At 39.9% G+C, this 15,761-nt stretch overlaps 1 protein-coding gene across 1 annotated transcript in view; it reads right to left on the minus strand.

The window, feature by feature from the left end:
- LOC102312438 (gamma-aminobutyric acid receptor subunit pi) overlaps window positions 1-15,761 on the minus strand; it is a 74,986-nt gene that overhangs the window by 18,099 nt on the left and 41,126 nt on the right. Inside the window, exons 3-4 of the mRNA XM_005933579.3 lie at window positions 6,930-7,042; window positions 1,386-1,453 (exon numbers count right to left, since the gene is read on the minus strand). Of these exons, the coding sequence (XP_005933641.1) occupies window positions 1,386-1,453; window positions 6,930-7,042 (181 nt within the window). The remainder of the gene's footprint in view (window positions 1-1,385; window positions 1,454-6,929; window positions 7,043-15,761) is intronic.

The raw sequence follows: 15,761 nt of genomic DNA on the forward strand, positions 1-15,761 counted from the left end.
TCATTGCCCTGTTGTAAAATTAATGATGGTCCAACTAAACGCAAACAGGATGGGATGGCATGTCGCTGCAGGATGCTGTGGTAGACATGCTGGTTCATTGTGACTTCAGTTTTGAATAAATCCCCAACAGTGTCAACACCCCACACCATCCCACCTAATCCTGCATGCTTCACGGTGGTAATCATGCTTGTAGAGACCATCCAATCATCTTTTCTGTGGGTGGAACCAAAGATCTAAAACCTGGACTCATCAGACCAAAGCACAGATTTTCACTTGTCTGATATCCATTCCTACTGCTTGGCCCAAACAAATCTCTTCTGCTTGTTGCTTTTCCTTAGTCGTAGTGTCTTAGCAGTTATTTGACCATAAAGGCCTGATTCTCCTCTGAACAGTTGATGTGTCTGCTACTGGAGCTCTGCATGGCTCTAATCTGAGATGCAATTTCTGAGGCTGGTGACTCAGATGAATTTATCCTCAGAAGCAGAGGTGACTTGGGGGTGGCTGTAGCTCAGGTGGTAGAGGAGGTCATCTACTGATTGGAAGGTTGGTGGTTCGATTCCTGGCTTCCCCTAGTCTGCATGCCAAATATCCTTGGGCAAGATATTAACCCCAAATTGCTCTCTGATGCATCCATCGGAGTGTGAATGTCAGTTAGAAAGCACCTAGGAAAAATGTGCTTGTGTGAATGCACAAGTTGTGTAAAGCACTTTGAGTGCTCAGAAGAGTAGAAAAGCACTATATAAGAACCAGTCCATTTTCCAGCACTCTTGGTCTTCCTTTCCTGGGGCAGTCTTCGTGTCAGCCAGTTTTGTTGTAGTGCTTGATGTTTTGACTTTGACTGAATATGTCACTTGGGGACACGTTCAAAGTTTTAGCAAATTTCTGGACTGACTGACCTTTAGTTCTTAAAGCAATGATGGACTGTGGTTTCTCTTTACTTAGCTGATTGGTTCTTGCCATAAGAAGAATTCAGTTGTCAAATAGGGCTGTCAGCTGTGCCAACCTGACTTGCCCATTAAGAAGGCAAGAAACTCCACAAATGAACCCTGACAAGGCACACCTGTGAAGTGAAAACCATTTCAGGTGACTACATCATGAAGCTCACTGAGAGAAGGCCAAGGGTTTGCAGCGCTGCCAGCAAAGCAAAGGGTGGCTACTTAGAGGAATCTAAAATATAAGACATATTTAGACTTTTCTTTCAATTTTTTCTTTGCTACATAGTTCCATATATCTTGCTCTATATATTTGATGTCTTCAGTATTTATCTACATTGTTGAAAGTAGTGGAAATAAAGGAAAGACCATTAATTAAGAAGCTTTGTAGAAACTTTGGTAGTGCATGTTTTCATTGTTTAATTTCAGAACTCAGTAGTGTGATACTCTTACCATGTTGATCTCTGAAATGGTGTCAATGCTGGCAATGTCCAAACTCATACCCACTGTTACCGGACCATCTAGAAAAAAAGAAGAAACCATTCAAAAACATACTGCTCTATGTTCACACACTGCTTACTCCCTTCACTTTTAGTCTACATTAATCTTTGTCAATAGTCTATCTGGCAGACTGACAGACTATTTCAAAGTCTATGTTTTGCTTGAAAATAACTTTTTCTGTGGCACATCGAGAAAGGCTGAGCTGTATCATGACACATTATTATATATTCAAGTTGACCTCAGCTGGTTGGGCAGTGAGTGTCACTGCCCACTCAGCTGTGTCTACACAGACACAAGTAATTTAGAAAGAAAACCAGAGGAGCAAGTTTAGCACCTCTCTAACTGACCGCTGCCAAAACAGACTGAAGATCTCATTATGAGTGCAGCCTTGGGATGACACAGCTGCCACTGGGAGTGTGGCTGTAGCCACAGTTGGGCTTTAGTTCTCACAATTTTGGCTGTGAAACATTCACATTTAAGGCCACGCTTCTTATCTTATTTTCATGTGACAATCTAAAAAGTTCTTATGTTTTATGTTAAAGGGTTACAGCAGTCACATGGCATACAAGAGATGCAAATCTAAAGGCAATGCTGGAGCCTCACTGCAGCAGAATGTTAAGTAGAGTTTTTGGTGCCAGTTGTAATTTTCACGCACACGGCACACAGAATCCAGGTGGAGGAGGGTCCCACGGCAACTGTTTTATATGACCAAGGCAGTTTAGCAACACAAGCACCTGTATAAAAAAGCCCAAAGCTGACTGTACTTCCTCAGGAGGCTGAGGTCCTTAAACATCTGCAGGAAGCTCCTGAGGATGTTTTACCAGTCAGTGGTTGCTGGAGTACTTTTCTATGCTGTGGTGTGCTGGGGGAGCAGCACAGCAAAGAAGGACTCATCCAGGCTGGAGAAACTGATCAGGAAGGCTAGCTCTGTGGTCGGCATGAAGCTGGACACTCTGGTGACAGTGGCAGAGAAAAGGACATTAAAGAAACTGATGGACATTATGGACAATGCTGGGCATCCTCTGCACACGGCCATTAACAACCAGAAGAGTCTGTTCAGTGACAGGTTGCTTCTCCCCAAGACAAGAACTAACAGACTTAAAAACTCCTTTGTCCCACACGCCATCAAACTGTTTAACTCCTCTCTGGAGGGGAGAGGGAGGGGAAACAGGAGGACAAAGGAGGGGGGAACAACTAAGCTGTAGTGCCTCTTCACCTCACTGTGCAATACCTTTTGTGCAATACTTTTGTAATAGTCAACAGTGCAATAGACCTCAATACTTGAAATGTGCAATTCACTTGTATTTTTATTTTTATTCCTATTTATTCTATTTATCCCCTTCGTATATTTTATTTATATATGTCTCTGTATTTATATACTGTGTATATATAATATTCTGCTCACTCTGTAACTTCTGTCGGTGCTGTGCTTTTGGAAACCGAATTTCCCAGAGAACCCACCCAAGGGATTAATAAAGTTTTATCTTATCTTATCTTATCTTATCTTATCTTATCTTATCTTATCTTATCTTATCTTATCTTATCTTATCTTATCTTATCTTATCTTATCTTACTTTATCATACAAAGGTACAGTAGTGTGGCAAAAGCTTGCAAGGTTATCAAGTTTTAAGGTAGTGATCATGGCATTAACAAAATAGATTTCTCAGGTCTTCAGAAAAATAATTATTGATACTGTTGCAAACAAAAAAATTGTAAATATTAGAAAACCATTTCTAACCATCTCCAAAAAGACCAGTGATGCCTGTATGCAGTTTGCTGTCATCATGCAGACATCCAGCCAGCTTTTGGGCGGATCATTCTACAACTGTTTGTTCTAATGGATTTCACTATATTAAATCATCAAACCCTTACAGCATCTCATCTCTAAAACACGGGGATGGGGGGATAATTTTTTCAGGGCTGTTTGGCTGCCTCTAGGGCAAGAAGGCTACCATCACTGATGAAGCAAAGCATTTTGAATCAGATCAAATTATGTCAGGAAACAAATGATCTCAGTTTTAAGAGAGTGTGGGTAATGCGACAAGAAAACAGTGCATAGAACACAAGATGTTCTACCAAAATACAGCTAAAGAAGACCAAAGATTCGAAGCTCCAGAATCACTTAAATCCAACAGGAGTTGGACAAGAGGCCTGACGCAAACCAGTCATGTGAGGAAATCCAAACTTGAATGTACTGCTTTAAAATTATTCTAAGGTGATGTGTTAGAGGCCTGATCAATATTAACCAGAAATGTTTATTCGTGAGATAAAATCAAAGGCTCACATACTTGTACCCATTTTATCAGGTCTAATTTGATTTGATGATGTTTTTTACTTTTAGCCTAAGACATTTGACAAAGACGACCAAAATAAATACAAAACGCAGATTTCAAAAGATGATTTCATTTAGTAAGGGAATAATGCTATTCAAGCCTATCTGGCCCTATGTGAGAAACTAAATGCCCCCTAAACCTGGTAACTGCTTGTGCCACTATTGGCAGCAAGTCTGCAACCAAGCATTTGCTATCAACTGGCAATGAGTCTTTCATGTCACTGTAGAGGAATTTTGGCCCACTCTTCTTCACAGACTTATTTAATTTTAACCACATTTGAGAGGTTTTGAGCATGGATTTAAGGCTAGACTCTGACTAGGCCACTCTAAAAACTTTGTTTTGGAAGTTTTTGAGCCATTCACGATAGACTTGCTAGTGTGTTTCAAATCATTATCCTGCCCAAATGGGCTTGACCTTCAGGCCATGACTGATGGCTGGACATTTACTGTCGGGATTTTATGGTAGAGAGCAGAATTGATGTTTCTATCATTTACAGTTACTTTTACGACAGCTGTAACAGGATTCAAGCTTTCTAACAACTTCATCTTTTGTCTCATCAGTCAAGAGAATATTTTGCCAAAAGTCTTGAGAGTGGTCAAGATGTTTTTGCCACATTTGCCAAAAACATCTTGACCAACCAATCCGTTGGGATATTTTTGGTCAGCAGTGGTTTTGCCTTCGAACTCTCCCATGGATGTCATTTTTGCAGAGTCACTTTCTTTTTGCTGAATGATGAACACTTACCATAACTGAAACAAGTAAGGCCTGCAGTTCTGTAAATGCTACCCAGGGTTCTTTTATGACATCTGAATGAGTCATTGATGTGTTCCTGGAGTAATTTTTTAGATGCCCACACTCCAGCGAAGATTCTCACCTGTTCCAAGTCTTCTCCTTTTGTGGAGAATGGCTTTCAACGTAATTCCCAAAGCCAGTCCCAAAGCTTTAGAAATGGCTTTGTAATCCTTTCCAGACTGATAGATGTGAGTGATTATTTCTCATCTGTTCTTGAGTTTCTTAAGACCGTGCCATGCTGTGTTTCTGTGATGTTTTGTTCAGATCTTTTAGCCTGCTTCACTTTGTCAGACAGGTTCTATTTAAGTGTTTTCTTGATTCAACAGGTAATCACACCTGGGTTTGGCTAGTGAAAGTGTCCTCGGGGGGGATCACTTTTTAACTTACGGCCAGTTATTTTTTCTTATAACCTTTCTTTAATTTAAAACTATTAAAATATCAACAAAACAAACACAGGAAAGGGAAAACATTAAAAATTTCCAATACAATGATCTGCAAAGCAAAAACAAAGTGTATTCGAAGTGGCAGTGGCTGTGTGTGTATATGTGTATATATATATATATATATATACATATGCGCATATGTTTTGGATAGCTTTTTTTCCCTTGAAACCATTTAACTGATTAGGGTTATAGATAAATATATAAAATCATGAACTTTTTTCTGCAATTGTAAGTTATTGTGCGTGTATTGGTGCTGACTAAGAATTGTATTAAAATGGTCTGTATTCCTTAATTTTCATGCTGTACTAGCAGCACATCTGTCTTGGAAGCACCCTAACTTCAAGCAGTAGCTATCATACGACAACAGCAGCTGAACTTGAAACGATAACTAAATAATCGACCACAGCTTCATCCGTCATAGCCAGGCAAGGCGGGAGCAGCTGCGCTCAGAACCGGCAGCTTGCTACTGCTTGAGAGCTGCCTTCAAAAATAAGTAACGGGTCACACCCTCTCTGCTTTATATTGAACTGTTGTGGAACGCAAAAGTGGGGCTAAAAAAATTCTCTCTCTGACCTTTTTCTAGATTGTGTCTGAGTGTGATGACATAAAAGGGTATTTTGAGGACACAGGCATATATATAGTGTTGCATAATAAAGCATTGTGTTATATAATGTAAGGTTATTGGAGGACAGCATATTTAAAAATGCTAAAGACCCCCACTTCTATCCACCAGCTGCAGTCTGTCGAGTGTGAACCTCCTTGAGGGAATTAATTCTTCCTGATTCACCATCAAAGACAGGGTAACTTTGCTGCTCTCCCATGTTTCATCTTTCTATTCTCCTTCCCTTTTACTTATCAGTCATTTTTTTTCCTCAGAGACACACAAATGAGTCTGGTGTCATACTGCAGATACTGTATGTGCCAATGAGATGCATGTAAATCTACTGTATAAAAGTGTTTCTTGTGGAGTTTAGTATTAAAGGAACAGAGTGTGAGAGTGTGGCTCTCCTTTAAATCCAGGCAAGAAAGTGATTATTCAAAATGCTCAGTTATTCCTTTAAGGGTGTTTATGTGCTAGAAATGATGATTATTAGTTTTTGAGTAAGGAGGCAATCCACTTCAAACGCCAAAAATGAGCGCTCAGATGACATTGTGCAGACCTGCTGGCTGTGCTTGAGGTTATCTGGCCCAGATGAGAAGTGAATTTGCAAAGTTTAACCAATTTTAACTGTTTTTGTGGCAAAGAAAATGCAAATGTAAAAGAATGAATAAAATTAATGGAGGTTCCAGCAGTGCCTGAAATGCAAAGGCATATGCGCGTGTGGGTGTGTGAATATGTCCCTTTGCTAGCGCTTTTACCATTACCGTGTGCCAAGCTTGTGCTTCCAGGCGGGAGGACTGGTGATTACGCTGAATAGCATTCGCCTTGGTAAAGTCCAAGGTGTTATTACAGATCAAACAGCGAGTAAACAAACCATAATCACATTGTGATGGATTCCCGGAGCTCAGAACAATAACTGTAGCGAGGGATTTGCGGGGAATGACATAACATTGTTCTTCTTCTGAAAGCACACACTGTGGCAGACTTTGTTCCTCTATTGCAAACAAATTGGTCACCTGGTGGAAACTGGAATCTAAATAAGACCATGTATTGTATGTGTTAAAGTAAGTCTTGTGTATGCGCGTTCAGGGCTTCATAACATGGTTAAACCTCCATGCCTGTACGCAGAAAGTAATGGAGCACACCAATTTCAAAGCTAAATTAAACTGGCGTAAATTTTAATGTATGTATGTCAGCATATATTATCTGAGATGGGACACGCAAGCACAAAATTGCATTATGAACCCATCTCGTTCTCTGTCAAACGCAGATTTCCCCTGGGTGTTCTGTCATTTCCATGGCTGCCTGTGTCTGCAGTTCCCTTACTGTCAAAGAAAGGCCTGAGGTACTTGTTGTATCCTTTCATCAGCCTCTGGATGGTAGGAGGCAGAATCTCTCCTTCCTTCACTTCTGCGTTGAGCAACGAGCTCTCTAACAACCTGAGAACAAAGACAGACAGAGGGGGGTAGAGGGAAAAAAAAGCAGAAATAAGAGTTATTTTTCGTTTCTCTTCCCGTTGTGCATTTACCAGATGGATTCTTCTTTGGCGTTCACAGAGTCTGCAGGGTATCGATTGAGTTCCACAGCAAGTCTTACCAGCCATGCGGGGAGGGAGTAAAAGAAAGAAGATTTAAATGGAGAGTTGGAAGTTTAAAAAAAAATGCAAGAAATGAATAAACAAACAAAAAATTCTTTAAATTGAATGGGTCAAGAAAATGTTAAACCAGCCATATCTGCTTTTCCATCCACCTACGAATTTGAAATTACTATTTGCTTTCATAAGTTGTTGTTTTTTCCCTTTCTTTTTTTATGCTATCCTTAAACGCACAGTGAAGTGTGGGAAGATGATTATATTGTTGGCAATTGTGGCAGCAGGGATGGGGGATGCGGGGGGCACTCATTGCGCTTTCCCTAGTGGTATGTGTGTTTGTGTATAAATCAGGCTCTAAATACAGAACGCCTGCTCTGTAGAGAGAAAGCCCCAGGGCACGTGCAATGATGTAAGAGGGACTGAAGCAAGACAGATCAGACCATGTGCAGAGGCAGAAAACGTTCATCTCCATGCCCTGGCAGCATTTCAGAGTTCCCTCTGTCACTTGTGCGCTGCGGTAGTCAAACGTGTGACAAGAAGAGATACAATAGTGAAGCAAAATGAGCTCGATTTCTTACACTATCAACACATTCACGAGGCACTGTATAAAAAATACAGTGCAAATAAATCCTTATACCGTGGTATTCTTACTCTAAACAATTTAGTGAACTAGGATCAAAATGATCCGTGTTTGCAGTGAAACTGGTCCCATACTATTCAGACCCCTAAAAAGAAGTGTGCTTTTCCAGCAATATCTAACCCTTTTGGGCACAGTTTATGTGGTGTCTTTGTTTAAATCTTTGTTTAATCTTCTTTTGGTTGCTCACTTTAGAGGTCGCCACAGCGGATCATCTGCCCTGTCCCTTGCATCTCTTCTGTCAGCACTCCGCATATCCTCTTTTACTGCATCCATGAACCTTTCAAAAGTAGCCCAGCTCCCGCTGATCCAGTGTGGACATTTCATTCTTAGAGATATTTGACAAACATTTCACACCAGATGCCCATCTTGACACTACACTCCCAGCACCAGGTGTACTGTACACCACCTTGTAGCCCTCCTCTGATAAGGTTTGTGAAAGGGTTTGAATATAAATCATCAAAACATCTCAAGATGTGTGTAACTTGTTTGCAGTGCAGCGCTACATGAAACCTACTATAGCTTAGTTTACTTGTAAGTAAGGTGTAAGGAGACTTAATCATTGTATTTCATGCGATAAAAGAATGAGATCTCTGTGAGACAGCACCATGAGTTAAAAGCCTTTATTATCGTTTTAACTTGTTATCAAAGGGCAATTTAACACGGCTCATGCTAGCACACCAAATCTGCATTCAACACAAAAGTCCAGCCGCAGTTGATGTCAGTGTCATTTTTGCATGTATTCAGTCAGGCTAAATTGAAAATGGTATTTTGGCCAGATGAAAGCCTGTGGGGAATATGCAGACCTTAAGCAATTCATCCAATACTTCCATACACTCTGAACCATAATGATGAAAAGTCATGGAGGCAGTGGAGAGATTAATCCTCTTGTGGGCTTAATTATCTGTATCCAATTTCTGGAAAACCATTAAATATTTGTTAAAACTTTTACATAAAACCACAACTGAAGGGCTGTTCAGTAGTGCCTCGTCTCTAAAGTTATTAGCCCCTGCTGCTAAAATGATGTGTTTACATACATTGACCAGGTGCAAGTAATAATGTGATTAACTGTTATCTCTTTTCTGCCTCAAATCCACCTCTTTAACAATTGTTCAAATAATAAAACAGCCATTTAAAACATTTACCGTGTTTGTTGTTTTCCACAACAAATATGGTCAATGTTTCATCTAAAAGTCGCATTAAGCAGGGTTTGTATCCACGAAAAAAACTTGAAGGTTTTAATTTATGAGAAATGCAAGAGGTTGAGTTTGTATAATAATAATAATAATAATACATTTTATTTGAGGGCGCCTTTCAGAAACCCAAGGTCACCTTACAAAAAACACAATTAATAAAAGGAACAATAGTCATAAAATACATAAAATAAGTTAAAATTACAAAACAGAGCATGACAACAGATAAAATCAGCATTAAAGCGAATAAGCCAGTTTAAACAGATGTGTTTTGAGCTGTGTCTTAAATACGGAGAGGGAGTCAATATTTCTTAGTGCAGGAGGAAGAGAGTTCCAGAGCCGAGGAGCAGAGCGACTGAAAGCTCTGTTCCCCATAGTAATAAGGTGTGAGGACGGAACAGTAAGATGAATAGCAGATGATGATCTGAGAGTGCGGGAAACAGTGGTGACATGGAGCAGGTCACACAAATATGAAGGAGCAGATTTATGGATACACTTGTATGTAAGAAGTAAGATTTTAAAATTTATCCTGGCTTCTATGGGCAACCAGTGAAGCTGCTGAAGAACTGGGGTAATATGAGCTCTTAACGGAGTGCAAGTTATGACCCGAGCTGCAGAATTTTGAAGAAGTTGGAGTTTATGAAGGGACCTTTTAGGGAGACCAAATAGGAGGGAATTGCAGTAATCAATACGGGATGTAATAAGACTATGGACAAGGATGGCAGCAGCATGGGGAGTAAGGAAGGGACGGAGTCGGTGAATATTACGTAAATGGAAGTAAGCAGACCGTGTTATGTAATTAATGTGAGACTGGAATGAAAGAGTATTATCAAGTATGACACCCAAACTCTTAACCTGAGGGGAGGGAAGGGTGGGAGAATTTTCAACGTTAATGGAAAAGCTGTGGGATTTGGTTAAGATAGATGGTGTACCAACAAGTAAAACTTCAGTTTTATTACTGTTAAGTTTGAGGAAATTGGAGGAGAACCAGGATCTAATCTCAATAAGACAGTCTGAGAGGGAGGTAGGTGGGAGGGATGAATTGGGTTTAGAAGAAAGGTAGAGCTGGGTGTCATCGGCATAACAGTGAAAATTTATATTATATTTTCGGAATATATAACCAAGAGGAAGCATATAAATAATGAATAAAAGAGGCCCCAATACTGAACCCTGGGGCACACCAGCAGAAACAGGATAGAGAGCTGAAGAATGGGATTTAAGTTGGATAAACTGAGTGCGGTCTGAGAGATAGGAGGTAAACCAGGTAAGTGGGGTATGACTAATACCAATGGAAGCTAACCGGTTCAGGAGAATATTGTGAGAAATGGTATCAAACGCCGCACTAAGATCAAGAAGGATGAGAATGGATAGGAGACCAGAATCAGCTGCCATCAGAAGGTCATTGGTAATCCTTAACAGAGCAGTTTCTGTGCTATGATTGGGGCGGAAACCAGATTGAAATAGTTCATAGAGATTATGGTCATTGAGATGTGAATGAAGCTGGGCGGCGACAACTTTTTCAAGAATTTTTGAAATAAAGGGGAGATTTGATATAGGGCGAAGATTATCAAAGTTATTGGGGTCTGCACCAGGCTTTTTGAGAGTTGGAATAACAGAAGCCTTTTTCAGTGTATAAACAGCATAATCCAGTATCTTTAACAGGGTACAATTAATTACAGGGAGGAAAATTATAACAGGTCGGCTACCTTTGGTAGCTGATGTTAAGTGAAGGACAGAATCTGAGGTAATATGGTATATTTTATGTGAATGAATGAGAAATGTAATAAGTGGTAGCTTTAGGTTAATTGTGTTTTCCCTGTTGTATACACTGTAAACCACTAAAATGGAAAAAAAAAAAAAATCAGTCTATGTACAAGTAATTCCAGTGAGGCAAAAGCTCAGACTCAGACTGCTCGAAACCACTCAATTTCTATCTGTTATTTCTCCTCTTGGCTGTCTTTGACATTATTGAGAGCTGATAGCCCTAATGTGGTTATCTCAGGCACACAGCTCTGGCTGTGAGCACAGAAGATCTTCTGTTTGCAAGGGGCAACCAATCAGGAGAATATTAACTTAAGGAAGGGAGAAAGAGGCTAAAATAGCTTGTTTCAGACAGAAGCTGAATTAAAGTGCTTCCTCAAGACCTAGTGTAAGATAAATAAGAGTTACTTTGAACTGCAAATCATCCAAATCTTGACTTTGAGTTATTCAATGCAAGAATTATTAAAATATTAAGAAATATTTTTAGCAGGACATGCTATTGTACAAATACAATAGCATGTGGTGGCAACCATGTGGCCACCACATGGTAGTCTCTCATCTGTTCCTTGTCCAACCACAGGTTTATCCACAGTATGCTTGCACAATGAACCATAAAAAACTGCTGGCCTCTCAGCTTGCCCAGCTCACCCAACTTTTAAGGGGCACAGTCGTGTCCATGAAAACAAGACCCACTAAAGATTTCATGGAAATTGAAGCCAAGCAGAATCAAGCCATAGACAAAGTCTGGCGACAAGATGGCAGTAGTTTAAAGGAAGGCTCAAACAGGCAATGCAAGAAGATTATGGGACAGAATGCTAATTGACGTGTACAAGGAGAGATTGCTTCACTTGGGTTTAAATTGACATTTATTTTTAGATTTCACTGGAACGATCAGTGCTTGCCTTGCTTGACCTCAAAGAATTCCACTACACAAATTGCAAATAAATATAAAAATAAAAGTCAGGGTGTAATCATATGTACGGAAGAGGATTAGGGCCACCGGGGAAAAAACGTGGGCACGTCTTTTTTTTCTTCTTCTTCTTTTCCAGAATTTTGAGAAAAATGTCAGAATTCTGAGAAAATATAATTCTGATGAAATTAATCTCAGAAATCTAAGAAAAAATTATTCTGATGAAAAAAATCAGAATTCTGAAATTAAAGCCAGGATTCTGAGAAAAAATAATTCTGTTGAAAAAGTCAGAATTCTGACTTTTTTCTCAGAATTCTGGAAAAGAAGAAAAAAAAAGACGTGCCCACGTTTTTTTTTCCAGTGGCCCTAATCCTCCTCCGTACATATGTCTAATCCATTCATTGTTTGTAGGAATAATTTAATCTGGACCAATGTCGTAGACCAACAGCACAGCTCATCACTGTCTCACAAAGATAGAGTAACTTACTATTTTGTGACTGTGTGTCCTGTCTCTGTGTCCAGATCCTTATCTAAGGAAACTGTTTGTCGTCACCCTTTTCCCCTTTGAGAGAATAGTTTGTTTTTGTTTTTTGTTTTTTACTAGAGTCCACCTTATGGCTTAAGAGCAAGATGGTTTGCTACAACTGTTGTATAGCCAAGAAAAAGTCTTCCCCAGAAAACTTAGAACTTGCTTCACCTGACTGTGTCAAATCAGCTTAGACAGCGAGGTAACTCGCTCCCAGCACACTGTTGCTATGCTGCATAATGTCTCACTCTTGTGACGTGTACCCTGTTGTTTCAGCTTAAAACATCCTTGCATGAGAAAGCCATGTCACTGACAGTAGAGACAGCACTCTGCCTTTGGCATGCAGCATTATCAGTCTGTATCACCCAGTGTGTCCCTCGTTATCTTTACAAATGGCTTTTCATCTACACAAGTGTGTCTGTGTGCGCTTTTTCATGTCTTTTTTCTTTTGGTTGTTGTTTTTTCAAAGTTTATCACAGATGAGGACAGCTGTTAAAATATAAAATAAAACTGAACCACGTTTGTTAAAGAAAATCTTTTAAAATTGTATTGTTTAAAAAATGCACCAATCACAAAAAATATAAGACTTCTAGTCCTTTATATTATATATTATACGGAGTCCCATAGCACTGCACTTACTGATAGTGACAGAGCTATCCAGCTTTGATGTTCGTCAGGGTTTTACAGTCTAAGAATGAAACGCAGCTTCTTTGACCAGAACGTGTGCTAAGAGCTCTCAGCTCCTTTCACTCCATCCATCTCTATAAATCCCCAGACTCTAACTTTTGGCTGTCTAAAACCTTCATCTGCAGGCGGGGATGAGACCTGAGCTCTCCAGCCTGCCAAACAGTCGCTATCCACTGAGGCCTGACAGTGAAAAGAAAACAAAGGTAGATCTTTGGAATGCTTCAGGAATGACCAAGGCCAGTAATGGTTACAAATAATCTTTGTGTTTTTATGTACAAAGCAGCATTATCATATAAACAGGAGCCTGTGTGTTGCAGTACCAACCACACACACAGATGCATGTGTGCGCACACCAACAAACAAGCAAACATCGCTCATCATTATGTACTGTAGGGTTTCTCTCTCCCAAGATGAAAGCACAGTGTGTGGAATGCACATTTTCCCAGAACGCATGCTGACAGACCAAACACACCTGCCGACCGGGCTGCCTATCAAGAATAACAGGATGACATGTTGAATACCCAGAACTAAGAAGAGGAGGGTCTGCCATACTAAGTAGTAATTTTAAGCTTTGCTTTAATATATATGTATATACAGCGATATAAATTTAAAACAACATATTTTGCTTATAAGTGTTGTGCATCCATTAGCCCATCTTTGGTGATCTGGCAAAGTAAAAAAAAAGTAGAGCTGCTACATTAGCCCAGAAGCACCAACACTTAATATGTCACGGTGAACGTACCAGCAGAGCTTCTTCCATCAAGCTAAACACTTTCAGGTTTTATTTGAGGTGGCTGCACGTGTGGATCTGTTTTTCTGTCTATAGCCATTTTCTATGGTGGCCCTTTTGGCCATTTTGGAAAACATGACACACACAAGTTTTTTTTTTTTTTGGGCGGTTACATTTGTCTTTTTGGTTGAGTTTTAGGAGCCATATGTGTATCGCAGCTCTTCCCACTTTTCAGGACATTAACTGGTAGAGGTGCATGTAAGAGGGTAAATATCTAAGGCAGTGTGAGCTTAAACTTGCTACTGCTCCACTTCAAAGGCCACGTGATGTCCAGTTGAGCTGAGCTGCATCACTGTAAAAATAGCATAATAATAAAAATTCAGATGGTATCAGTAAAACTGTAGCTCGCAAGTGCCTGTATCCTGCCTTCACTTAGGCACCTCCATTGCTTGGGCATCCAATGTAACCTTTTTCTGGCTATGTCCTACATTAGAAGAAAGTAAGTGGCTTACAATGTCCTGGCATAATCATCTCTGTATTGTCCAGGGTATGCGGGGGTAAGCACCACACACCTCATGGTTTCTAATATGCACAGATTCAAAGTAATTTTCTTGTGCTATCTGGCCCTATCAATATCATGATAAACTCAATCCCGACTAGTCGAAATGTGCTATTTCAAAGTTGATACAAACTCCTTCATAAAAAGGTATTAAATTACTCAGCATAGTGAATCAATGTTAGAGCAAGAAAAGAATGGAGAATTTCAAAGAACACTGCTCGACGGAGAAGTGCTTTATGGAAAAGTGAAGTGCAAAAGCACCAAAGTAATGGACACTGACAGTGGTATCTAAAAGCAGGTTACCGCTTCAGCTGCTCACTCAGGGATGTCAACATGAGTATCAATACTGCATGTGAGCAGCTGATTTCTGAGGGCTTTATCTGTCATGACACACCTAGCGACGACATTATCAGCACCGACACATGACACTATGAATCTAAACAACACCTTCTAATGTGCTAATTGGCCAGTCACAAATGATCATGTCTTGCCTCTGTGAAGTTGGTGGAAAAGAAAGCGAGAGGAGGAAGCAATGTTCAGCCCGTCCTTGTTTGTCATGATCAAAATCTGCTGCTGTTCTCAGTAATGAGAGCAGCTTTGGTTTGCTTATTCTCTCAGTCGTATTTCTTTATTCCCCTCCTCATCTCTCTGCCTATCTCCCTCTCACAGCATTAACAAATCTGACTGAGTCACACCATGAAGAACACAATTAACCTACATATTGCAACCACAATATGACCTTCTAATGTTTCCAAAAAAAATAAAAAATCAAGTTCCAAACAGAAAATTCCTTTCAAAATGTGTTGCCTCCTTAAACTAACTTCTGGTCAGATATCAAGTGAAAGTAACAACAAAGTGAGCATGACATTTTCATGGCATTTCTGTGGGGAAAAGCAAAAACTGGAAACTGTGCTTATATAGTATTAAAAAGGTTTTTATGATTATTCAGTGATATTATTGTGACATTATTATTCAGTGAAAAACCATTTGAGAAATTACTACAATACTGCCAATAGGAGTGGCAAAATCTACAGTTTGGTACATCCTGACAAAGAAAAAAGAAAGCACTGGTGAACTGAGCAATGCACAAAGACCTGGACGTCCACGGAAGACAACAGTGTTGGATTAATCACAGAACCGTTTTCATGGTGAAGAGAAACCCCTTCACAACATGTAACCAAGTAAACAACCCTCTCCAGTAGGATGGGCGTATCGATATCCAAGTCTACAAGAAGACATAATGACAGTAAATATAGAGTGTTGACTGCAAGGTCCAAGCCACCCATAAGCCTCAAGAACAGAAAGGCTAGATTGGACTTCACTAAAAAACATCAAAAACAAGCCTGCAAAGCTCTTGAACAACATTCTTTGGACAGACGAAACCAAGCTCAACCTCTAGCCGAATGATGCGACACAGGACAGAAGAAGCCGAATGAATTCTGAGGTGTTCAGAGACATACTGGCTACTCAAATCCAGCTAAACGCAGTCAACTTGGTTGGGTGGTGTTTCAAAATACAGATGCACAATGGCCCAAAACATACAGCCAAAGCAACCCAGGAGTTT

This window comes from Haplochromis burtoni, unplaced genomic scaffold (assembly GCF_018398535.1).
Source record: "Haplochromis burtoni strain Fernald_Lab_line unplaced genomic scaffold, NCSU_Asbu1 Contig_170, whole genome shotgun sequence".
Lineage (NCBI taxonomy): Eukaryota > Metazoa > Chordata > Actinopteri > Cichliformes > Cichlidae > Haplochromis > Haplochromis burtoni.